The sequence below is a fragment of the Perna viridis genome, chromosome 2, assembly GCF_037379345.1.
Source record: "Perna viridis isolate PV_CMFRI_1.1 ecotype Kerala chromosome 2, ASM3737934v1, whole genome shotgun sequence".
Classification (NCBI taxonomy): Eukaryota; Metazoa; Mollusca; class Bivalvia; order Mytilida; family Mytilidae; genus Perna; species Perna viridis.
This window is the reverse complement of record NC_142446.1, coordinates 9,381,151-9,409,119: the sequence shown is the minus strand read 5'-3', so window position 1 is coordinate 9,409,119 and position 27,969 is coordinate 9,381,151. Positions and strand designations below refer to the sequence as shown.

The 27,969-nt window shown below is 33.8% G+C and overlaps 1 protein-coding gene across 1 annotated transcript; it reads right to left on the bottom strand.

The window, feature by feature from the left end:
* Positions 1–4,926: 4,926 nt before the first annotated feature.
* On the bottom strand, positions 4,927–27,852 carry LOC148623563 (uncharacterized). Its single transcript, XM_088565455.1, has 13 exons — positions 27,814–27,852; positions 27,492–27,599; positions 26,496–26,597; positions 23,483–23,581; positions 21,648–21,746; positions 20,885–20,982; positions 19,153–19,495; positions 18,537–18,728; positions 17,348–17,625; positions 14,621–14,888; positions 6,270–6,567; positions 5,844–5,886; positions 4,927–5,579 (listed from the first exon to the last, which is right to left on the bottom strand). Exons 1-13 carry the CDS (start codon positions 27,826–27,828, stop codon positions 5,510–5,512), a joined length of 2,013 nt encoding a protein of 670 aa, XP_088421581.1. The 5' UTR covers positions 27,829–27,852; the 3' UTR covers positions 4,927–5,509.
* Between the last annotated feature and the right edge of the window lie 117 nt (positions 27,853–27,969).

Sequence of the window (27,969 nt, the reverse complement as noted above, 5' to 3'; positions counted from 1 at the left end):
AAAAATTGTTGTAAACTAAGAACTCAAGTCAGTTAGCATCAATAAAACAGTTTATCCAGTTCATAAGAATAATTTTTGTCATTATTCCTGTACATTTATATACAACTGCAAAAACTATGGTTATAAAATGGTATGGTGTTGTCATAGTAATGATAGACACTTAGTATTCATGTAATAACTTTAATATTAGTTGATTGATCTTTATAAAATTTTATAACAAGGTTCTGAACCACATAAGTAAGGCTGTATTAATGTTTGGGGGTATGGCCTTAACTATTTTAGAATTAGGGGGCAAAAAGAGGCAAAAAACAAGCATGTCATAGAATTAAGCATTCTGTTTATTTTTTGTCCCAATTTTGAAAAAAAATATTAGATCCATTATGAAATTTTCAATCAATTTTTAGATACCTCTTATGTTATCTTGCTGCAAATCTCAGAACAGTACAATAACTTTACTAGTGGAAGAAAACAAAAAAACTTTGATTCTTGTCAGTGGTATTGGTTGAAGCAAGGAGTTAAATATAAATGCTATTTATAAATCCTTGGTTGAATACAATCATAACACATTATGTTATATTAATGATGTATTCATTATAGTTACATTTTGTGTTAGTTCCTGTTCTATGGTTTTCATAAAGTAAAGATTTTATGAGTCTAACTGGGTCTAAATATCTAAAACCGTGTTGGGTGTACTTATATAGTGATGCAGTAAGGCATGGACTATTTTCTTTTCAAGGGGGGTCTGGGATTTTAAAAAAATTTTTGAGCAAGGGCAGAATTTTTTTTTCAGCAGCAGCCAAAGTTAAAAAAAATCATTTGAAAATCTAAATTGTTAAGTAATTGGGGATTTTTTTCCTGTCCATGGATGAGTAAAAAAACTTGGGTGCAAATTTGGAATAACAGCTATATTTGCAACCTTTCAACTTGCATTCTTAAGCAAGAATTTTTATAACTGACTTAGTTTAAATGTCGTTAATATTTGTCTTGTAAGATAAAAAAAAATAGTTACTGGACAGTTGAGTAATATTATTAAGATCCCTCTCTAGTTAAAAATCTGCACTACATTACCAGTTTAAAATGTGTCCTACTGAATGCCCTTACACAATTTTAACCAAGATTACAAGGACTTCTTACATAAGGACTTAATATAGACTGTTTACTGTTAATGCACTAGGCAATTCTGGCTTATGTTGTGCGATGGTACAAATCATGGTATTATTGTTTCGCTTATAAGTATCATATGTTTCGTATCATGAACACTGGTCATGAACACTCTTACAATACTTAGCTCTACTTATCGTGAACACTGGTCATGAACACTCTTACAATACTTAGCTCAACTTATCGTGAACACTGGTCATGAACACTCTTACAATACTTAGCTCTACTTATCGGTCATTAGGTAGAGAAAATGCTTTTCTTGAAAAAAAAAACAAGAGAAGTACTCAGCCCCCGAAGTTGTTTTTGGAATTTCTGGTCGACAACACTTTTGTCGAATTTGAACAGGTGTTCCAGAAGACTTCTGGAATACCTATGGGAACATATTGTGCATCACTATTTGCCGTTGTTATCTTTATTTATATGAAGCTATGGCTTCTAAGCTAGGAGTATGTTTAGCCTTTGTTGATGTCACTACTACAGATGTTTTACAGTCATCATCACAATTTGAATGATTTATATGAAGTCGCTATCCAACAGATAATACAAAATATCTTTAGTTTGACCTACCTTTCTGGAGCACCTGATATCACTCCTTTTTTGTAGGGCTTTATATTTGCAAGTGCTTTAGTGTTTTTGTGTACTGCCTTTTTTCCTCATTTTTAACTGTTGATACACTTCGCTGGACTTGAGGTAGCGTGCACACCTTGAATGCGAATGGTCGTGGGTTCCCAGCCGAGTTACACAAGTGACTTAAAAATTAGTAGTCACTGCGGTATTTAGTGGGATAGAGTGATGACTGGTTGAATGTGTCCGAATGTGTGGCATGGCATATGGCATGCTTTATTTGGTTGTCTACATTAGTTTGTAGATCATCTCCGTTTCCTGTTTGTAGTTAGATTTTGATGTAACTAAATTGTTCTTCTATTTGATGCTCTTTCGCATATTTTGTTGACATTGTGCTAATAATTGTATCCAGTAGGAGCAAACAACATATGGTTGTAGTAGTGTTCTCATGACAGATATTGAAAACCAGAACATTTCTATACTGGGGGATAATTTTGAAAAAAAAATCAAAACTATTCCAAATTTGAGCAAGAATTGTTTCGTTATAACTCAACATGAAATACCAATATCTTTCTAGATAGCTTGCATTTTACAACTTTTTATCTTCTCAAGTATTGCAACTATGAACGAATGCTTCACTATCTACAATTAATATTTCCACCAAGTTTCACCTTTTTATTTCAAGTTTTATTGAATCGGAAACAATACACCTCCTTTGCATCTAATTAGTGTTACATATAGTACGTGGGCTGAGATAACCCCCGTGCACCCCACACTCATCAAACAAAATATGATTTTCAGGTACCCTTATACCTCCCATTTACGAATCTTTTTGTCGCCAAAAATAAACTGAAGCATTTTGTATTTTTTGGTTACTTTTTATACCTCGATGAGGCAAAAATCGATTTTTTATTTTAAAGTTTTTTTTATTCTACGAACTTCTTCTTTCTACAGAACGAAGTAAACTGACGTATGTATGTATTATCATGTAGCCCATTGTCTCAGCTTTACAATGGTACCAAGAAAGTTGCAATAACACATAGGGTTTTGGGGTAAAATGAACAAAATGTACCCCTTCCCCGCCGAAAAATTGCTTAAATTGACTGTATCACACAAACGCCTGACTGAACTACGGTATTCTGAACAAAGAGGGAAATAACGAGTGATGTAGAAGAAATTTTGAAATTCTGAAAATTCCCTTTTTTCCAAATTTATAGTAATTGTCACCCCATAAAGAAACTCTAAGCATCTGAATTGCCCAGATATGTTGGTTACATCATTAACTTAATTATGAATGCCTAAAATATGAATTCTACGGTGTCAGTATGATGTGAATGAGAATTCTGTTTGATACTGAGACCAGTTTTCTAAGGGTAGGGGTAGTATTGTTAACATTTTTTTTTAAATTCTTTCTTGAAAATTAGATTTTCGTGATTTATTTATGTAGGAAATTAAATTATCTATCGAATGATACCAAAATTGAGACGGTTTATTTGAGTAATAACTTGTAGAGTCGAATTTATGTGACTTTTGACCGAAAAATCGAAGAAAATCCCATTTTTCGTATTTTCTGATAAATTCTGAATACGAAAATCGCCAAAATTCATCAAAAGAACCTCAGAAGTATTAATTGTGATAATACTAAACAGAAATACCAAATAAACAATTTTTTACTGAAGCATAAATACTCTAGGGGTTTTGACATTGAAAAATATGTCAATTTAAGCGATTTTTCGGCGGGGTAGGGGTACACTTTTTTCATTTTACCGCAAATCTTAAGTGTTATTGCAACTTTCTTGGTACCATTGTAAAGTTGAGACATTGGGCTATACGATGATACCTAAATTTGTTTAGTTGCACATATGCTAGCCCAGGACGCTCAAACAATCGAGTCACAAGAAACTTGGCTTTTTGACCCAGTGGGGTAAAAATATAGGCTTATACTGAAAAAGAATCCGAGAATATTCTTTGGCGACAAATTGATTCGGTAATGGGAGGTATAAAGGTACCTAAAAATCACCATGAAGTTGATGAGTGGGGGTGCACGGTGGACCATCCCAGCCCATGGACTACTAAAACATATAGGAATTTATGAAACTTAATAGAAAACTTAAAGATCATTTTGTAGATGTAAATGAGGGGAGATTATGATCCCTGCTAGGTCCTTATTGTTTTTCAGCTGTTCATATCTGCTCCTGACCCGTTTCACGGATTTCGATGATAATTTATAGGAAGATTAGGCATAATGCGATAATTGTCTTGCGATTAGAGAGAATTATATTTATCATATATCCACCTCTTATTCCGGCAATCCTAGAGGTTGTCTGGAAAGCTATTTTCTGACTTCGTTCCATCAATTGAAAGTTTTTCAGTTTTCCATGCCCTTTTCGTCTACCCTGGACGTGAAATATTATGAGCAACTCGGTATGTGTTTATAGAAAAGTAGAGGATGCTTACCCAACCGGTGCATATGTTTTAGTGAAGTCTGGGTTGCTCATTTGCTTTTGTTTCTTCGTGCTATTTTAGATTTTCTTGTTGAATGTGTCTATTGTCCCTGTCTAGTCGTTATCATTGGATTATATTGATAACCGTCCGAATCCTGGTTTCCTTATTTTCCCTTTCTGGTTTTCAATGTATTGACTAAAAAACTGCAAAAATGCCATCATTTGCCTTTCAAGGACAACTCTAACAAGCAAATATCCTATAACTTCGACTAAATGGAGACTTTTGTAGGCCTTATCATATGGATCATTTCATCAATTGGAAGTTTTTTTTTTTCTCTTAAGGTTTTCAAGATACTGGCTAAAAAGTACCAAAAGAAAAAAAACGTCAAGAACAATAACGTTAACAAGACGTCGTCATATAACTCCAACTCAATCGAGACTTTTGTAAAGTTCTAGAAGCCAAGGAAATATAGTCACCTTCATTTTCTCATTCTCTCATAGTCTTTTCCTTTTAGACTTGGCAATCGTTTTTTAATGGATCAAAAAGCCAAAAGCAAATGTTGTAGAATAACCTAATAAACATTCGAGCCGAATTTCATTAAAATCTGCCAAGTAGTTCAAAGAAGATATTTGAAGAAATATTTACAAACGACGACGGACGAGAAGCGTTGACGATGGCTAACATGGCCCTTTGGGCAAAGCGAGTTAAAAAGGATATTTATTGGCTGATCTCTTACACTCCTCATGAACTAGCTAATAGATTTTAATGAAATTTTATTAGAAAACTTGGTATTCTGTGGTAATATGCATGCAGAAAGATTATTAATGCGAGACGCTTGCAAGGGAAAAATCAGGAGGATGTTACCTTTTTCAAGGTATCTGTTGTGAGATGTAGCGAATAATTACATTACTGCTCACCACGCAGGGTCGTAAATGGAAATCGAATTCGAATAAGGCAATAGTTATTACTGCAATTTTAGAGACTGGCTAGTTTTTTATCTTAATTATGCCATCCTAACGTATGGGTGAACCTCTTGCGTTGTAGGAGTAGGCACGGAATCGAGGGTCAGTGAATGACGTCCCCGAGATATGGATATGACAATTAACGCAATGCAAATGATACCATCACAATTGCGTGCTTACTGGTATAAAAGCCAGTATTATGTAATGAGTACATTGTCCCTATGTTTTCACCAACAATAACGACTGTTTGAACAATTTTCCTCACACATTGATTACATTCGTCTTTCAAAGCTTATTTGACATGCAACGGAAACACATCAAACTATCTTAATGTTTAAGTGAATGTGTTTTTTCTTGGAGTAAACTGCATCTCAAATTCATTCCTGATGGTTTGTAGATCCCGAGATTTTCTTAAGAAGCTCACGCTGAACTCTAAACCCACTGAACCTACAAAAGAACATTTGAAAAGAATGGCGAATAGTATTTTTTTTAAATAAAAGTATTCTACTAGTATAGCAAGAGAACACAGAACTAAATTTATGTAATGCTAATTGTCAAATCAGAGGAAAGGGTTTGATGGTCTTGTCCTTGATGGTTGAAAGTTAAATCTCGGTTTAGACTTTACAAATTAAGAACCAGTTTGTTGAATGGATATTTAAATATGTTCTGAATCTAATTCAGCTTCATACGTTAAAAGTTAAGAAAACTTACATCTTTTTGTATTTTTTTCTTACATCGTCAGAGCTAGTAATATCTACAAAAGAAACATCTGATACTAAAACAAGGATGTATTTTATATGACGGTAGACATGACTTGTATGTTTTGTTCATGTAGTATAGTGTTCTTTTCTATCTAATTTTTAACAGACTTGATGATCATGATGTGCAGATTTTATAATTTTAATCTTCAAACTCGATATAGATCTATCACTGTAACAACAACAACAACAACAACAATAACCTAATGAAACACATTTAATGCATTTGATTAAAAACTGCAATAATAGTAATATACCATAAAAAGCAGTTGTTGTCAAAAATATATTCAGAAAACTTTCCTTCCAGCAAAGATGTAACAAAGCTGGCAGCAGATCGTAGAAACAAATAGTTTTCCTAATAAGAATACGCAGATTATACCTGAATCTTTTTTTAATATCTTTAGGTCACAAGAACAAACATCTTTGAGTTCGGTATGCTCCCTTTCTATATCTTTAACTTTAATTTTCTTTATTCCAAGACATCCTGATTCCACTTCCTGGATTTGTTCAGTAAAGATCTTTTTCTCACTTGATTGGATATTAATTTTACCTTCTGCAGGCTTCGTGTTGTCAACGATAGTCACCTTAAAAACTATTTTGTTTTCTTTGTGCATGAGGAAGGGCAGTTGCATTTTCTTTGAATGGTGTAACTCTGATATATTCCCACATAGTTCTATCTGGAAAGTAGAATAATATCAAGCTTGGTTACCGATATAGCACAAAATAATTCACTGAAAAATATAATATCATTAGTGCTCACCTCATATAGCTTCATATCTTCATTTCCCTTACTAAAATGGTGATCAAAATCATATCATAATCGTCTCGATATTTTGGTATTTTAAGCAGATAAAGTTTGGGGTCCAAGTTCCCCGTTTTTTTTTCTGCGAATGACACATTAATTAAAACAAATCATATTTATATAAAATGGTTTTCAAAAAATATAATGCAATTTTAAAAAAGTATAAAAATGTTAGAGCCTGGAATTAATAAAACATGTTGGTTGTCAGCACAATTTGTCCCATCACAGTGTCCGAAAGTATTTACTTACACACATTAGATTAGATGCACATATATAAGTGAAATGCCCCACATGTAATTGGGCGTAATGGGCAGTAAGTCAATATAAGTAAAATCGTTACAGGACTAGCGTGAACGCTCAACCTTCCGTACGAAGATAATGTCCAACCGGCATGCATCCTATAACTAATTATCATATCGCACGTATTCCCCCTATAAGAGGTCTCAGGGGAGCGTTCTCAATTTGAGTCAATCGTTTTCGTCTTGAAGTACATGCAAATGTACAAACTGTAAACCTCTTCGTGGTAGAGTCTTAATTTCATAAAAAAATAATTACAGTTATAAAACTGTGAGCAAATATTGCTCTCTTGGCGATAACCCCTCCACATCACAGAAACCAAATAAGAGGTGCGAAATATTATGTGTTTAAGAATATTGTGAAAGTTTCGTTGAATTCTATTCAGTGGTTTCAGAGGAGGTGGGGAATAGAAGATGGACTCACCTTTATGGACTGATGACAATCGTCAATGTATTGCATTAAGCTATGAAACCCCACAAACGTCATCCAGATGGAAATACGAAACAAGAGGTTCAAAATGGTACCATGTGATAAAGCATTTATGAAAGTTAGATCAAACTTTTTTCTGCCATTTTAAAGGCCTCTTTTCGACCAATTGGGTAATAATCTAACACAGAGATATATGTCGGTAGATAACTAACACAGTGATATATGTCGGTAGATAACTAACAACGAGATGTATGTCGATGAATAACTTGAGTTGGTTGGTTACGTCGGTGGGTTATTAACACAGAGTTGTATGTCGGTTGGTAACTAATAGAGATAACACAGATATATATATATAAATATACTGTCTCAGAATGTGACGACTCTATTCGCTACACTGCTTCATCGGATCAAATTGATACAGTAAACGTAAACTTATAGAAGGGTCTGAAAAATTCCCAACGATGTTAAAACTGTCAAATTTGCGAAGTAAATTTTTGGTCGTTCCCTCCGCGGGACTTGAACACGTACCGCTGTGACATCTATGGCAACATCGCCTGCACTAAGTTCAGCGCCCTAGACCACTCGGATGCTCAGTCAAAATTCTAAAGAAGGCTTATTGAGCGAACCCACGCTTAAGGAGTCTGGTCATGAGAATAGAAAACTCCAAAGTGCCAACATTCAAAAAGATCGCTATGTTTTGTGCCACAGAGATCGCCATGTTTTATGCCACCGAGATCGTCATGTTTTATGTTACTGAGATCGCTATGTTTTAAAGATTTTTGGATATCCATGATGTAATTAGCCTTTTTTTTAAAGAAAACTTTACCGCATGTTACTACATGGTTGCAATATTAAAATTTTATAATTGAATAAATGTAATTTTTATTCAGTGTCGCGTTATTTTCACTGTATTTGGTGAAAACTGCATACTTTTTGCAAGTTTATGCCGCAATGAAGACTTTCCAGACCTCTCTGTCCTGTGCTTTTTTATACTTTGCGTGATTTTTTTCCAGTAATGTGGAAACGGTGTATCCGCTGAAGTTAAAAAAAATTTAATTGTTGTTTCACCTATATCTCTAATCAACACTACTTCAAGTATGCCTGGTTTAGCTGGTTTGACCCAGTGTATTTAAACAATCGACTTTTCAGCTGTTCGTTTTCCTTTTTTATAATCGAAGGAATCTGGTATGTTGCCTGTTTTGCTTATTGTGTTGGTTCAATTGGAGGGCAAAATTTCTTATATATTTGTAACTATTTGTATCCACCCTATCGTGACGGTTACACAGTGCAAAGCCTTCTACGACAAGCCTTACTGCTTGAGATTTAAGTCGGTAAACCCGGTCCGTGTTCCCGGTTTTTAGTGAAATTTGGGTTGCGTTTTTGCTTTTGTCTCTTCGTGTTATTTTGGTTATTTCTTGTTCTTTGTTATGTGTGTCTATTTTCCTTGTCTATTCGTTACCATTTCAAATTCTATTTTAAGCGACACAATTAAACAAATATAGCGCATTCTTAGGATTTCTAAAAAAATATTTCATATTTACTCTCAAAACAATAAGTCTTTTCTTAATCTTTCCGTGCTACGTATACCTTATTAATACAGGAATTGAATTGGTCGCCTTCACGTTTCATTTGAGGATGGTGTTGGTTTTACCCTTGATTCAATTGTTTACGGTGTGCACCCCTTATTTACTTCAGAAAGAAGTCACCCTTCTACAAAAAACATGTTTTATGGCTTTAACTCTCTGCAGAGTTTTAAAAGTAATTCTCCAAATTGAATATTTTTAAATTGATTTTATTATATTATATCCTGCATGAAGTAAAATATGAATTTAACTTACCCTTCTAAAATTTGCTCGACATCTACGTGACGCTAGAAAGCGCGGAAAAATGTATTTCTAGTGTTACCACAACATGATAAGTGCCGAACAAACCCGGTTAGTCTAACATTGTCACAGGTCGCAGTAGTTTCACTTTCGGTCCAAGCGATTGTAGAAATATAGAGTTTGAATGTACAAATCCGTGTACTGATTCAATCGGATGTATTTGATGTTGATATTTGTGTGTATTTATTTGATTCATCATCTGTCAGGTGATTGATGAGCAGTAAATAGTAATCTATTCGAACTGATCTGAGAAAAAATGAGTTGAAGTGAGGCACCGCACAAATCTGGGATTATCATTTCGGGTTTATATACTGGGTAGTGTTAGTGGTAGCAAGCCTTTGTGGTGCAATATTCAAAAATGACCTAGTTTTTACGTAGGGTTGCAATTAGGGGCCGAATATCTGTATTTATGAAAACAGGGTTCAAAGAACAGACAATGATTTGAAAATCGTATCCTTTGGAGCAAATAAATCCATCAGAATGTGCTTTAAAGGACTATTTTTCCATATAAAACAAACTGGGTGAACAACATCATTTTAATGAAGAACCTGCAAGTGCTATTATATGTTTGTATCAAACTTTTGTAACGGTGAAATTTTAAGCAGTTAACGATATCGATATCACTGGTACACAAAATAGTCCATGGGCTGGGAGGATCCACCGTGCACCCCTCCCCCCCCCCACACACATCAACTTCATAGTGATTTTTAGGTACCTTTATACCTCCCATTACCGAATCAATTTGTCGCCAAAAACTGTTCTCGGATTCTTTTTCAGTATAAGCCTATATTTGTACCCCACTGGGTCAAAAAGCCAAAATTTTTGTTGCTCAATTGTTTGAGCGTCTAAGCCTTCCTGTGATAGCATGTGTGAACAAACTTAACAAATTTAGATGACATCGTGTAGCCAAATGTCGCAGCTTTACAATGGTACCATGAAAGTTTCGGTAACGTTGAAGGTTATGTGGTAAAATGAAAGAAATGTACCCATACCCCGCCGAAAAATCGCTTAAATTGACATATTTTTCAATGTCAAAACCTCTGGAGTATTAATGCTTCAGTAAAAATGGCTTATTTGGTATTTTCTATTTAGTATTATCACAGTTTATACTTCTGGGGTTCTTTTGACGATTTTTGGCGATTTTCGTTGTCAGAATTTATCAAAAAATGCAAAAAATAGGATTCTCGATTTTTTGTTCAAAAGTCATATAAATTCGACTCTACAAGTTATTACTCAACTAAAACGTCTAAAATTTAGGAAGTAGGAAGATGTCCTTTAGTCTTAGATATTAAAGTAAGAATGCTTTCTTTTTGGACGAAACTCTTAAACGGCCCAGAACAAAAATTAAGTACCATTACTTATAAGCTGATGATAAACCTAACAAACACGACATCTTTTTTGTCATTTTGGTTTAAAGGTATTGAAAACATTTTGAATGAATGTGGCCTGCAATACGTATGGCTCTATCAATTTATCTACAATGGTAAATGGCTAAAAACACTGTTGAAAAAAACTCTTCATGGCCAATTCAAATATTGCTAAAACATTATATTACCGACTATTCAAAAAATATCATAGTATTAAAAAATATTTTGAATACTTAATGATAAAGATAGTGCAACGCTTTGTAAATTTCGACTCAATTCATGAACTTCCAGTAAAAAGTGGAAGATGGAGAAACATATCAAGAGATAACAGAATCTGCCCTTGTTGTGGGAATGGCAATATAGGTGATGAATATCATTATATACTTAAATGCAATTTCTTCATGATAAAAAGAAAAGTATATATAGATAGGAAGTTTATGGTGAATTGTGATGTTTTAAAGCGTAATCAAGGGAACCAAGGTTATAACAGTAATCAAAAGAATGTAATCCAGGGGCAAAGACCAGACATGGAAAACAGACATACACAACAAAGAACACAAAGTTCAATAAAGTAATGAATACCACAAAATGTCTGCACTCCGCAAGTTGTGTCAATTTATCAGAATTATCAATAAGAAAATGGATTCTCTCATTTAGCCATTTACTCATCACCCTGATTTTATCCATCTTTTCATATGCTACTTTGTATTTATCTCTCTTACTTTTTTGTAGTATGTCATTTATACTTCAAACTTTGTTCCTCATCTTTCTTACTTTTTTTGTCTGTTGGCTATTTGTACTTCAATCTTTGTTCCTCAACAACTGTACACTAATATTGTAAAATGTGCATGTTTATCTGTATACCAATGTTTCTACATAGGTTTACCAGAAATAAAGTATAAAGACATAAGGCTACATGATTATACATACATATGTCAGTTTTCTTCGTTCTGTAGAAAGAAGTAGTTCGTAAAATAAAATAAAAAACTTAAAAAAACGATTTTTGCCTCAGTGAGGTATAAAAAGTAGACAAAAAATACAAAAATGCTTCAGTTTATTTTTTGGCGACAAAAAAGATTCCTAAATGGGAGGTATAAGGGTACCTGAAAATCATATTTTGGTTGATGAGGGGGTGCACGGGGAGGGGGTTATCTCAGCCCACGTACTAAAATTCCCGTGGAGAATCTTGACGCGTTCATAAAATATGACGTTTTATTATAAATACGAGCAAAACGGACCAGTTGCGAAATGTAAATACCGTAGGCGGGTATTACTAAGAATGTTTAATAAAAGAATTAAAAATTTGATCGGTTAATCCTATAGTCATACATACGCACTTGCTTGATAAGGATGTGAAATCCTAGTTAAACGAAGTCCTTAATAACCTCGTTGAATATTCCTTCAAGTGAGAAGTCTGACGATTCATACTCTATTTGCATTGGAATCAATAAAAAAATCCATAAAATTCCATTCAAACAAAGGTACATTACAGGATCAACAAAACAGCTGTCCGTATGGCTGACCAGGAGGGGCAACCAAAAAAAACTTTGAAACCGTTATGTGGATTCTCAAGAACTCTAAAAAATATTTTCGATAATTTTAAATCTTGTTCCTTTGTGGAAGTTAATGAAATTAAAACTATATAAAACCTTGTTTAACTTGCTGTTTCCATCAGAAATGCCTGAAGTTAGAACCATTGCGGTATACAACTTTACCGTTTTTGCCTTAATATTGCCAATTCTTACACGGATTTCCTTTTTGACTATTCTTGATGATTATTGTCTATAGTTACTGTTATTTACTCTTCATTCATCCTATATACATGTATGCTATAAAGCATATTTATCAAAATGATTCACTCCAAAACAAGTACTTCCTTGTAGAGAAGCATCTACAAAAATGTAAAACTGCGACTTACCTGCTCGACGGCCCGAACATTTGTAATCAAAGTGCTGTTAGCAATGGAGGTTTCTTACCTGCTCGATGGCACATTGCCCGAACATAATCAAAGTGCTCTTAGCATTGGAGGTTTCTTATTCTTGTGAAAATGGTACTAATATACAAAAATTTCACTTGACCTAACAATTACACGATGTAAAATAAAACTGTAATCATAAATTTGCATTTCCTTTATAATTTTGAACTGCTTTTTTCTTCGATATTTAAACTGAATGTTAATCTTTACTGATGTCAGAGATATGCATACCTGTTAACCTGTGTAGCAGTTTATGTAGAAGATTCTTCCCCATTGGCACTGTCTCATGTGGGAGATTCACGTGAAAACAATTATTTTATGTAAAAATTTAAATCTTCCGGACTTGACTTTTTATGAGCAACTCGGCGGGTGTTTGTAGAAAAGCAGAGGACGCTTACCCTACCGATGCACCTGGTCCATGCTACCAGTTTTTAGTGGAGTCCGAGTCGCTCATTTGCTTTTGTTACTTTGTATGTATGATTTTAGTTACTTCATGTTCTTTGTTGTGTATGTCTGTTTTCCATGTCTGGTCTTTGTCCCTGGATTACATTCTTTTGATCACCGCTATAACATTGGTTCCCTTGATTACTCTTACATAGAAAACAGTAATTTTAACCAAAAGCCTACCACAAATATTATAATTTAATTTTTCATTGATATTGTGGGAGTCTCTACCCCCCCCCCCCAATGATTTAGGAGGGTTAACAGGTATGGATACGATCTGTAGATCAATAGTTAAACAGTATCCTACTTCACACACATTTACACATTTTGTTCATTTCAATTTTTTCACAGTTGTTTTTTTCTAAACTTGTCCAAAAATTAATTTGCATTCATTCCAAAACTCTTTTTAAAAACATAATTTCCTAGAGAGATGCTTTTAAATAATTTGAATTTTCCCGCCAATTGTACTTACTTCATGTTTATCAATTATAAATATTGGTTTGTTTGTTGTTTGTTGGGGTTTAACGTCCGAGCAGCAATATTTCAGCTATATTCAGACAATGAACATGAAATGGATGACAAAATGAAAATGAAATGAAAAAAAAAGGATGGGTCACAAGGATAATAGGGTCGACAAATTTTGATTGCCACTGGAAAAAGGGGGGATGGGTAAGGTAGGGCAATTTAGCCTCCTGTGGCGGAGCGCAAAGGTTCCTACTCCTATCGAATACCACAGCAGGGTTCTTTAACGTGCGAGGAACGTGGCATCTTTCCTAACACGGTGCACCACTATGGTTTGCGGTCAGGTTTTCCGTATTGTAGCCTGACAACCCCAGCATGTAACACGCCAGGGGTACCCCATTCCACCACCTGGGGCACACATCCCAGTTGCTCTGTGGGCAGAGCGCCTAGCCCCCGGCTAGGTTTCTGAGCACTATTTAGTCGCCTTATACGACAAGCTTAGCGCTGCTGCAGGCCTATTCTTTTGACACCCGGACCTGCACGGGCCTATAAATATTGGTGTATTGATTTACACTGATAAGTGTGTTTAACATGTTTAACACATCTAATGCATCTTGACACATTTCGCAAAAGCTTGATTTTAGGAAAGCAAATTTATAACTAAACAATCAGGGCCAAAATAATTAAATTTGAAAAAGAAGTCCCTCAAATCTTCATTTGTTTTTAGTCTATATCTTAATTTTATTTGCAGCAATGATAGGATATTATTACGCTGAATAATTTCCTGAAACATATTTAATGATTTTGAAAGAGATTTTAATTGATATAATAGGAATTATATGTGGACAATATTCTGTGAATTGTCACGTTCAGAAACAGTAAGGAAGACTTTGACAAAAACCCAATAATATCATGCTGAATAACCCCCCCCCCCCCACCAAAAAAAAAAAAAAAACATATGATACATATCATAATTACTTGGAAAATAGTACAAACACAGAAAAAAGATATATCATATTAGGAACCTTGGCTTTATATTACTGATGGTGCAAATATATGAATCGGAATTACCTGGAAGATACTGCCGCTGGTGCAGATATGTGAATCGGAACACATCACCAAACTGTATCCTTTATTTTCCCATTCCACAGAAGCGGGCTTATGTTTTTTCGAGGAAACACATTGAACTCCTACACTCTGATATCCATCAGCCTCTGCATCCCTCGTAAACACCATGAACACAACCTTCTTTCTCCTTGCGATGGTATTTTCTATAACTTGGTGAAGTTTTTCAATATCTGCACTCTTTTGTGTCCATGACCTTGCTACACCAACAAAACTGAAAACCCGGTTACATTTAGGTACATATGCAATCATTGAATTTGTACTTCTGATAGTTCTATGGCAGTTTTTAAAAGATAAGAACTAATCCCGTGGAACTTATATACCGTCGATTATCCCAACCTTCTCATTCATTTACAGGGTGCACAAGTACGTACTGTGCTACGAGCAATCGAATGCACCTGTTGAACAACATAGGCCAAAATTACGTTTACTTCACACCTTTATACAGATAAAAAATTCTATAGTTACATTTATAAACTCTGCGAAAAAGTCCGCATTTTTGTTAAAAACTGTATTTAAACATTCGTAATAGGTATTTTCTACACCCGGAACACTAGGAGAGGATCCAATTATACAGAATAAAAAATTCTGACAACAATTTTGAGAAACCCCGATTATATAAAGTAGTACGCACCAGTCTACTAAATTACGAACATGGCTACATGGCTCCTATGGAATATTTCATGAATGGTACTTTCGCGTACCTGCTCGCACTCTTCAAGAATTATTTAGGGCATACGGTGGACACATTTTTCATTTCAACTTATTTTTTTCTAGTATTTTTTTTTCAAACGACAAAGTAATAAACCATCATGTACTATATTCGTTATTGAAAAATACCATTGCGGTTGTTTGTGTTATGCCTTCCTCTGAAAACAACTTGTAGTTACACAATGCTTGGGTAACATAATTAGTTTGTTCTTAAAAAAAAACAAAGTTTGTTGTTTCGCAAATGAATTAGAAGTTCAACAACAACAAAAATTATTGTTTACCCAACCTATTTTACGATTTCGAGAAACGCGGGAATGCTTATTTCATATAAAATGCCTCGGCCGCTATTAACATTTTTGGGCGGAAAGGCGGTGTTGGCACAGTTCAGGTTTTGAGCACAATGCAAAAAATTAACAAAGGGATCAGCAAATGTTGCAGTAGTTTTACTTTTTTAAAACATCGAAAAATTAAGTTATTTATATACTTATTCTTATCGATTTATCACAGTGTCAAGCACCAATTTCAATGTGTATTACAAAATGCCAAAGTGCCAGTAATACAACTGCAAGTCGTTTTCTTTCCTAGAATCGTTGTTGTTCAACATTATGTCATAGAAAACAATATTATTGTTCAAGTACAATAATAATGAAATTAAATACCTATATTTGTAGATTAAGAGATTGAAAATTCGTAGCTGATAAGAATTTTCGAAAGAGCGAAAGTCCTGTCAATAAATAAACGAACTTCAGTAAGTCGCAGGACAGCGCGTTCAGTTAGTTGTTCGGTGCGTTCAGTTGGTTGTAGCTCCGTGCGTTCATTTATTGGAAGGACAGCGCGTTCAGTTAGTTGTAACTCAGTGCGTTCATTTAGTGAAAGGACAACTCGTTCAGTTATTTATTCAGGGCGTTCATTTAGTTGAAGGACAGCGCGTTCAGTGTTTTCAGTTAGTTGTAGCTCAGTGCGTATGTTTGTGCACCCTGGTATTGTCCTATCTTGAAAATTGAGCTCTGCTATTATAAATATTGAAATGGGAAGCAAGTATTTCTTAATGTTAACCGTCCACATATGAAAATGGCCGTTCTTGTGATTGAATAGTGCTTTCCCTCCACAATTAATGGCATCTTTCAAAGATATATGATTTGACTGAAATCCTAAAACAACAATCATTTTCGAACATTTTAATATCTATATTACCTTTGATGACCCCTCATTCTAATAGCAATACTTAAATAGAGAAAAATAACAGACTGAAAATTCATGAAATTAAACCCGTAAAGGAACATTACATAAGAAAACGTAGCAGCTAACAACAGTCAGTCTCGTATTTCGGACCAAAATTGGAAGTGCAACAATTCTATAAGCCTCAGTGAAAAAGTTCATATTTCAAAACTTTACGTCTTGAGGCTAATTTTTGATTTAAGCAACAACAAAAAAATAGTAATAAAATTATAATTCTTTCTTTGTTTTAAATGTTCGTTCTTCGCTTCTACAATCAGTTTGCCGTTTTCATTTTTCATACGGGACACATTTCTTCTCTCAATATGAGACGAATTAGTCTTACCTAACATCTTAAGAATGTCATAGAATATTACTTATATGACTACCAGAACCTCCTTGTTTGATAAGGCAATAATATATTTTACAATAAATTGATATTTACTTGCAAATGGTATTTTAGTATGTATGATAAATGAAAAATGTTACCTGGGACAAGCTGAAAAAGTCGAATTAAAAAGTTATTACTCTTAAACGCGTCCCTTAAACATGACATGTTTGCCTAATATTTTGTTATTTTTATCAAATGTCCTTATATTCCAAAATTAACAAGACGAAAGTGTGTGGTTTTTTTTCGCACGAAAATGGAGATAATTGGGCATTATTCTAGCCATACACGCTGATTATTCAATGGAGTACGAATAGCGCGCGTAAAGTCGCAGAAATTAGTATCACTAACTTGCTTACACAGAAAAGTGGTTCACTTTAAAGGATAGAGACTCCGTATTGGCCGACTCTGATGGTTCAAGCATTTCCCAATCGTCAACAGAGTCTGGATGGTCATCTTTTGATGCCAGTACTATGATGCCATTTTGACTTGGATTCACATTGATTTGTGTATGAATCGGCAGCTTCATGCTAACCTGTTTTTCAGGTTGAACATGATCAGAAGTGTGTATCATAAGGGCATCAGTTGCTATCATACACTGTTCTTCTTCTCTATTAGTCTCTTCTGTATCCATCACCTATTTAAATTGGAGCATATATAGTAATGTTTATTTGTTAAGGTAGTCGTCCTATTTTAGAATCTGATTGTTGTTTTGGTTATGAGAAAACTAAGAGTTTATGTTGTAATACAAAATGGCAAAGAGCATAGAATTCATAACTGTAAAACCATTTGTTTAAATTTGCTATGAGAAGACAATCAATATATATTATAAATTTGTTCTTAACCTTCCAATTGTAGTGCGACTCTTACCATCTGACATTTTGAATGGTATTTGACTCAAGGAGTTCTGAATTTCCAGTAACATTCGGTTCTCGAGTTAAATATGGAATCATAAGAAAATATCTCAATATTTGTTCTGACATTTATCTGACATAAAGTGATATCATTTTGGTGCAATTACAATTTGAATTTTCTGAATCACCATCTGGTAGTCAATTGAGTTTACAAATTAAGGAGCTTAACGGGGTAAATTGTAAGAAATAAAGAAAATACAGCAGTTTTAAAGCTACATATTTTACTTTTTTAATTTTATATTGCTATTCAATGTTACAAATCATATTTAGCGTCCCAGAAACAAAAGTTCAAACCCCTTTTCCATCCTAGTAAAAAGGGTTAGGTCATCGAGTGCAAATACAAGAACTTGTAAGATGGTAAGGATGATTTCAATAATTTCCCAACCACAGATAAAACTTTTTATTTGTATTTGATCAAAAGGGAACTATATATGAAATATGGTTTTAGTGGTTTAGGATGCTGCCAATAGTTGTGATCTTACCGACCTTTCTTTAATTGTATATAATGAGAACTTGTACTTGACAGCGGTGTTAATTGATTTTAGCGTGAGAATAAAAAAACTCATAAAGAGGAACACAGTTATGTTAGGTGTTCTGAAGAAGATAATTTTTTCTTTCTAATGTATTTTTCCACCTTAATTGAGAGTTGAGATTCTTTATTAAATGTATTTTCTGGAATAGCTATTTCTGTTCCCGGGGACATTATTGGTTTCAACACTGCTGCTTCTCTTGAGACTTGTATCTGTTCTTCCTTCTCCACGGTAGCGATAGTAAATTTACTGTACTCGCAGTTAGTTATGCAAACAGATACTGTGACTACTGTTTTCTGAAAATGAAATCATTTTTATAAGCAGAAGTAAAAACTGCCCGTCTCCATTTGAAAAAAGGCTTTTTACAATGAATGTTTATAATTTTACCATACATATTTTTATGTCAAAAATTCTGTTAAACATGACTGTTATTTAAACATCATTTAATACTACATTTATATAACATCATTTTACAGAATACATACCGGATCTGTAATTATTGCGTCGCAATAGAATACATACCAGCCTGATATCTGCAATTATTGCGTCACACCGGGAGCATGATCCCAGGTATATTGGAGTCCCAGTTGCTCATTTACTTTTGTTATTTTGTATGTATTATGTTGGTTATCTTATGTTCTTTGTTGTGTGTGTGTCTGTTTTCAATGCCTGGTCTTTGCCCCTGGGTTACATTCTTTTGATTTCCGAGTGAATACCTACCTGATTATTCTGATCATCTGTAATTACGTCATAATCTGGTTCAACGTCCCCTTTGCTGTTCTCGACAGATATAAACTTAAGAGTTCGACCTGTTGGAACATAATCGTTAACAGTTACTCTTAATTTTAGGTCCCGTTCTTTACATGCCCATGTTCTGCACTCATATATGTCACTGAAAAATTCTTCGTTCATGTTCAGGTACCGTTTGATGTTGGTGTACTCTAACTGTATCCTGTCACACTGGAAGACAAATGGTGACCGGATACTGTCCGTATCTAGTTGCAAATAGTCGGTGCTAAGCTCCTCCTCAGGTCTTACGTAGTATATTCCACAATGAACCAAGCTATTCAATTGAGCAAGCAAATCATATTACTGAGTTCATTACTTTAAAATCCTTGTCAGGAGTTAAAACAATTGTTTTATTAAAGTTCTGAATCTGACAATCAAAATTTTTTGAGTCGCTCATATTGTTAGCGACTTCTTGCACTCGTTATTTAGGTACCTTACATTCGCATATAATTTGCATATTAATGTAATACTACTCCATGTTATGCTGCAGATCTGTGTCGTGTTTACCACCATAGCGTCATATATATAGTTGTAGCTTCATACCAGATAAAAATTAATCTCTTAAATATCATACACGTGTGGTCTACGTGAGCATCTTTCTCGTATGAGGACGGGAAGTTTACATGAAATGATCGATTAGCATTGGGCATTACCCAGTTTCCGATTCAAACACAGAGGCTCGTTACAAGATTATATAGGTCATATACATGAGCAGGGCCCCGATATCTATAAATATTCATCGCCAGTTGTTTAATCTGGTTCCTAATCTGGTTCCCAGTTCAATTTCGTAAGCCACACAAAGATCGCTAAAATGCACCTCTTTTAAAAAATATCATACACATGTTTATGTGTGTTTTTGCTTGTATGAGCATTGAATTAAAGTAATATTACCCTGTTTCCGATTCAAACACTGGGGCTCGTTACAATTGACATTGTAGGTCATATACATTATCAGGGCCCCGATATCTATATATAACCATCGCCAGTTGTATAAACTGGTTCTTGGTAACCAATTGTTTTGATTGAAAACATTCGGGTCATCACGGTTACGAAAGGGTGATCATATCAAGGGAACCAAGAGTCTTGCGGAAGTCATCCGATTCATAGACCTATAATTTAATCACAGGTCTCTGTCCGATTTTAATAGAGCATATCTTATTTCTGCCATTAATTAAAGACACGGATTTTAATTCATCAAGAAAGGCGCCTAAATTTCTAAATCAGTCAGATTTTACGGTGATTTTTGGTCTATACTCCCTATCTATACGAACACGAATACGAATACAAAACTTTATTTAGATTATCATTTTTTTTTGTTTCACTTCCTACTTTCGGCGAAAATTTTACGAATCTTACGAAACTTTATCAATAATCTAAATAACGATGAAATTTTAATCGCTCTGTCAAAGTACTGAGCCCCGCCTTTATACGCAAATCATTACATTAAAATGGCTATCAGTACTGTAAATAGCATTACATGAATGAGCATGTTTAAATGATCAGAAAAGATGAAGAAAAGAAAATACAAGAACAAAATGGTGAGACTACTTTCTTGATTTGACGTATGATCTTGTAGGTAAGTTGATTTTCCTTTTTTGTGTGGATGGAAAATAATATGGATCTTAACTCACTCTAGGAAATAATGTTTGTTAAATTAGCTAACCTGTTTTTAATTCCTGGAATTAAAGCACATTGTCTTTCCATTGCTTCAATTACCTTTTTTTCCTGTTTTCCCAATTTACTCCCTTGGACATCCCAATCCTTAAAACAACAACAGAAGCAGAACAAATACACATTAGAACTAAAAGTATACACACACAAAAAAGAACAGCATGGACCCCCCCCCCCTGAACAGAGGGGTGAACACATGCGCACTGGAAGTTAGGGTCAGCAGTTCCTGCTTCATACTTCCGTTTTGTTTCTCTTCGAATGTAAAGTTCGGCGAAGGAGGAAGAAAACATTCATTCTTAAATATTAAGTCCTCATTTTTTTATTTGTTCACTTACGGATAATAAATCATGCGGGTACAAAGCGATTTTACGTTGTTATGCATAATTTAAGAGCTGTTGGCGTTGCTTCCTGTACGAAATAAATTACATAATTGTGCTTTTAAGAATGTTAACGCTTTTCATACACGTACATATATGTTCACTAGTCTTTTTAGTTCTTAGAAGTGCATTTGTTTTAACATACACAGTATGCATTATGTGTAAAAAATAATCTTCAAATTTACAGGGCATATTACACAGATAGGTACTGTTTTCAGACCAAATGTACCTTCCCTTTTTGCGGATACAAAACACCAACGTCATTCGTATTTACTATCATTTTAGCAGGATATTTATACCACACCTGAGACTAGTCATTAACACCCGAATTAAATATGCACTGAACTTTGACAAATGAAATGCATATATGATACTGACCCATTCCGTCACTGAAATTTCCTGTTCAAATCTAAGAAGCATTTCCACAATTCGATGTTGTTTTTCATTAATAGCTATCAACAAGGGCGACTGTTTACTCTGAAATTATAAAAAGTTTTCTCCCTATCATCGTTTTTGTATATAATAAGCTATTTTCAATCTAATCATTCGATATTTCATGCACTTTAAAAGCGCTCGCATTTACTGAAAGCTAGCTCAGAACATATTAAAGAGTGACAGTACCATAAAAACTACCAGCATTTGAAATAATCGTTCATTAATATTCCAGTGGACTGGATTTTGAGAAGAAACGTCAAGTACTACATTTAATGTAAATGACTTAGTTTTTACGTAGGGATGCAATTATAGTTTGAATATCTATGTTTATGAAAACAATGTTCAGAGAATAGACAATAATTTTGAAAATTGTATCCTTTACGAATATATCCAATAAGGGCAGTTGATAAATCCAACGGATTATGTGTGAAAGAATGTGCGTATAGACTATACTTCTGTAAAAAAAAAAAAAACTGGGTGAGTAACTCCACCTTCAAGTGCTATCATGGTTTGGCTTCAAAGTTTTGTAACCGTTACGGTGAAAACAGTAAATGTTTAAAGTCGTTTGTGATATCAATATCACTGGTACGAAAAATCCTGTGGAGAATCTGACGATTTATTACAAATACGAGCAACCCATTTATAAAATGTAAATACCATAGGAGGATGCTTCTGAAGTATCACCATTTAGGAGTTGAAAATTCACAATAGGAAAATCAAAATCATCTATTTTGTCTTCATTTTTTGTATGATGACTGACATTTTCTAATGTAATTAAAGGTGTACGAATACTATTATTGTTAGATCAGGACCTGGTTTCATAAAAAAATGTCAAGTAGAGATTTTCCTCAAATCCTTGAGTTTTCTGATTGGTCGAAATTACAGTTGAGGAAATATTTGAGGAAATCCTCAATTTGAGATTTTTTTTTTTACGAAACCCAGACCAGGTCAACTTTTGTATTTTGGGTAGACATCTTGAACACAGTTTTCCAAGTTGGGATTATTACGACCAAAATACCATCAAGATATCTAAAAGAATTTTAAATTCACACAACAGATTTTGAACGATCTTTAAAGAGTTTAGCCATGAACGTGATTCGAAACAGTAGAGAAACAAATTGGCTATAAGAGGGGCACAATAAGTCTCTCTCGGAATATAAACAACCTGTCTCTAAAAAGTATTATAAAATCGAATATAAATATTGTCAATTAAAAAGATCGAAGCATTTATCGTACCTAAAATATCAAACTAATGTATTATCGCGTATTAAATCACTAAACAAATGTATTGTAATCATTACAAGAAATGAATTCAGAACCAGAATTATCAATGGACCAATTAATTAAATATGGCAACCTTCCTTTGATAAGTTTATGTAGCAGTAATACATACAGGGTAGGAAAGTCATGATCATACGAATCCTGAAAGTTATGAAGTCGATCTAATACCTCAAAAGAAACCTTGACACTTCAAAAATAGTCAACACCATATTAACCGGCCACATAGTTAGCATTGACCTAAGCTTTGGAGACGAGGGCTGTTCCGTTTTAATCAGTTGTTCGAACTCTCCGGTGCAAGTATGTTTTATCAACTGCTTTTTTTCACTTGATAAATCATAACAAAAAAGAAGTCATCATTCAGCACAGGGTCGTTTAAACAATAAGTGAATATAAACCTATAAACAGCAAATAGTGAATTCTATCTGTCAAAATTGAATTTGTATAAAAAATAATTTCGTTGCAGTATCAAGGTATTTGAAAAAAATGTCGAGCCTTGCCTTGTTTGTTATTTTCAAGTTGGCTCCTCGTGAAACAACCAATGCCACCATGTCTTCATGCTTCTCCTTAACAGCCAAGTGTAAAGGTGTGTTTTCATCCTGAAATTCAAGTTTCAAATTTAAATTTCCCTATTATGTTGTAGTTTGTGTGTGTAATATGGACGGGGCGTCACCTCCTATATATGTAGAATGTAAGACCAGAACTATGAATGGTTAATAAATATACTGATGGAAGTGACGAAATTTGTCGATACGGAAGTAGACGATTGCGCAATTGCGGAGGCACTGTTTTGTCTTTTGATACGTCGATGGATATGATTTTTCCGACATCACCTGATCGCAATTATGTTTCCCAATGGGCCAAATACTGCTAACTTAGTGGCGTTCGAAAAAAAAATGTATCGAAATTTTGAAATTGCGTTCGAAAAAACAATCGAAAATTTTAAATTGCGTGCCGTGTGTTATTTTCTTGAAAGAAATGTAGAAACTTAAGAAAGAACAAATTTTACTGCGTCGGATATCTTTTTTTAAAGATAGTACTTGTTTTATTCACTTATTTTATTAAATGTATGTTTAAAAAATTCTCAGCAAACAATTTGAAAACTATAATAGTGACATTCAGAGAGACAACCTTATTATAATGTATACAGCTTAAAGGTAGTTTGAGGACACACACTGAGCCCCGCCCTTCATAGGCATAGCCTAAAATCATATTATTCATTAATTGTTAATGTTTCTAATATTTCTATTTTCTATAAATCTCAGAAGACTGAAATAACATTGATGTAACATTTTTGGTCATTATAAACGCTTTCTTGTATTGTAGTGTGTACTTTTTACTCACGTGCCCTTTTATTTTGAAATAAACCTTAATTTTGTAATCCTGTTTCAAAGCAGGTGGTAAGGCTTATAGTGACCAGGATGTCCGTCTGTTCGTTCGTCACACGTTTGTTTTCTCAACTCCTACACTTTTATTTATTTTATGAAACTTCAGGGAATAATATTTATGTAATGATGTTGATCGCCAGTTATCTCAAGTTTTCGAGTTTTGCTCTGAGTGGATTTGGAATTTCAATGACATTCATTATTTTATTAGTACAGGTACCCATTTTGTATACAAAACCGCTGTATGGATTTTGAAGTAACTTTCAAAATATTTACAAGAAATTCGGAAATATTTATGGGTGTTATTGTTTTGATTTTTAATCAATTGTTCCTTGTTGTTTTGATTAATAATACTTCAACAATAAAGTTTAAAAAGATAGTACTTTAATTCCGTATATCCGTTACACCCTTCATTTCGTTCATTATAAAGCTAAGACAAGGTAGCTTCGTGGATATAATTTGACTGTCTTTGTAGATATATAAACCACAAAAATCCCCAAATTCTTTTGTAACGCAGTGTTAACCAATCAAACGCACGATGTGAGTGAAGCTGACGATCAGCTGACTGTTCCTATCATTGGTGTAATTGCTGTTTTCGTGCTAAGAATATATACTCAATACCTTGAACTCATATGAGGTATTTGTAATATATAATCATGACCGACTAAGGGTTTGCTTAACGTCCTTGGCTATTATTTGTTCACGAACATCATTTATGCACTTTAGTAAGCGAAACATTTTTATATACAATTATAACAGTGGCAACTTTGTTAAAAAAATATGGATGAAATATACCCCCCGCGGTACCCTCTCCATGTCGTCAAGAAGTATTCGGAAGAGAGGTTATTTTAATGACGAAGTTTTGATTTAAATTTTTCCTTAATACTTTTACTTTGTCAGTGTACCTATTCTGCTTTTAAACATCTTAATTTTAAGTAGTACTCCAGCTAAGGATCATGCAAATTGTGATTCATGGGTAAAAATATATTTTTATTCATATTTTTATTTTTGATATTTTGTTTGAAATGCCCTAGTAAACAGAAATTAAGACGTGGTTTTTTCATATAACCCGTGCTCTTAGGAGATAAAAATTGTATAGAATGCACCGTAGATTTCAAAATTAAAGGAAAAAAACTCTGTAAATGACGCTGAAATACAATAGAATCTACTGGATTTTCAATGTTGATTATCTCCTAAGAACAGGCAGATTTGAATGAATAATTACACATTTCATAGTACAGACCCATAAACAACTTAATTACTAAAATAAAAATATGTAGCCTTTTTAGGGTGTATCACATTTTTCAGATTTTGCATGATTCTTACAAAGACAGCTACTTAAATTCTCGTTATAATAAGTTTAAAATTTCGAGTTTTTATTAAAACTGAAGGATTAAACGAATATTTGAATGATTATATTAAACCTAGTGTGTTGAAAGTATTGGTCATTCAGTGTTCTTAATTGTCATTGTCCTATGAAAAAAGACTATATATAGCTATGTATAGCTTATGGAGTAATAAAGGGAACCAAGGTTATAGTAGTAATCAAAAGAATGTAATCCAGGGACTATGACCAGACATGGAAAACAGACATATACAACAGAGAGTAACTAAAATCATACTTACAAAGTAAAAAAGAAAATGAGCGACTCGGACTCCAATAAAAACTGGGAGCATGGACCAGGTGCACCGGTAGGGTAGGCGTCCTCTGTTTTTCTAGAAACACCCGCCGAGTTGCTCATAAAAAGTCAAGTCCGTGGTAGACGAAAGAGGAAAGGAAAACCATGACAAGTTGAACAATCAGTTTCATGGCGCATATGGTAACGATCCACGAGTTCATGATGACGACCACAAAACTTCTGTAGTGATGACTTCAATCTTGTAGCAACATAACCCTGTTCCAGAAGCCTATTTGTTAGAATTCTAGCGCGATACAAAAAGTCAGCGAGGTAATAAAGAAAATCAAATCAGATTTCTTATTTATTTTGTATTTGTATGATATCTTGTTTATTTTTTTATCGATTTTATAAAATTACATAGATATTGTATGAAATAAAATCATATACTAAGTATAATATAATTTATTATTTAATAAAAATAAGTAAGATATCGAACCCCCTGTCATTACCTTGTCTTTTTCATTGATATCTGCACCAAGCTCCAGTAGTCGTGTTACCACCTCTGTTGATCCCCCTTTTGCTGCATAATGTATATATTGTCTACCAGTCGACTGCATAAAATTTAAAAAGGTATTTACATTTAAAAAAAAAACCAAAATATATTGATATATGGAAATCCCGATTTCTGATTTTACTTTATACACTCAGGGGTGTGATGAACGTGAGGTCAAACAGTTAACATATTCATACTACAAAAAAAGAGAACAAACCACCTACTTTTTGGCGATTTTTGGATACTCATAGTAATACTTTGGCAAATACCTTTTCAACAGTGACATATACATGGTATTCTCGTTGAAAAAAGGGCATAGTATATCTTGTTTTGGAATGTTATACGACCTTCCCCTTTCAACGGGTAAGTGGAGATTGGAAGTGGAGAATTTTGTGAGCCATGTCCTGTTTGGCTTTGGTAATTTGACATTACAGCTTTCAATACCGAAGGAGTAGAACTCGCATTTGATGTAGCTAGAAATAAGGTTATTAGGTTATTAGAAGATGGAACGCATTGATCTTGCAAAAATCGTGGAAATTGATTCGCAAAAGTATTACTCATACATATATCATCGCTGACATTTTTTTTTCAAGCATTCAGTCCATGCTTTAATGACATGCAGCTTAAGCATCAGTCAATTAATAAAATTTGCTCTCATTTTTACCGCCCTTCCTAAAAAGAAGCCATCATTCTTTTACACGATACCAAGCACGCAATATACAATAATCTCTGTTACCATAAAATATATTTTTTTCTGCGCGGCTGGGTGGGGTCTATAACATCATTTTCGAACAGATCTTTAGGAAATTTCCTTTTAATGTAATCTAGAACTTTCAATCTGTCAGTTATAAGTTTAAGTATGTTTTTTATGATTTTGTTTCAGAAAATAAACTATTGTTAAAAATTTTAACCGACCCTTCGTGACTAAATAACCATACAATAAGACACTTGCTTGTTCTGTTGAATGAATGGTGACTTCCCTCTCCAGCAGACTTAACACCTCTGCATGTTTCTTGCACTTCAGTGCAGATAGCAAGGCATTATCAACAATTGCTGTTTCCTGTTTAGAGTAATTTATTTTTTGTCAATTAAGGTTTACAGAATATCACAGTTATCTCAGTTAATCTATTGTTACATTAAACGACATATAGAAATAGTTTTCAGAGTAATTATCATTTGCCATGACCTCCAAAATGCCATATGCATATTCCCTAAAAAAAAGTTATATAAGAAATTAATAAGATGGACTATGCGAGACTGAAAACTTAACATACCGTCTGGGTTGCCATTGATTAATTTTTGCTCGTGTAAACTGATACCAAGTCAAAAACAAAAATTACAATTGTCTTTTGTTAATGGGCGTAATAACACGATTAGATATCTTTTGTTAATGGACGTATGAACAAGAATGGTTAGTAAACTTTCTTAGT

Bases quoted from the DNA above. Each gene is read 5' to 3' on its own strand.
- LOC148623563 (XM_088565455.1), bottom strand. The intron at 19,496-20,884 runs GTTAGCTAATTT...TCAATTGAATAG, and splicing joins ATTCCAGGAATTAAAAACAG to CTTGGTTCATTGTGGAATAT. The intron at 17,626-18,536 runs GTGGAAAAATAC...CAATTTAAATAG, and splicing joins AATCTCAACTCTCAATTAAG to GTGATGGATACAGAAGAGAC.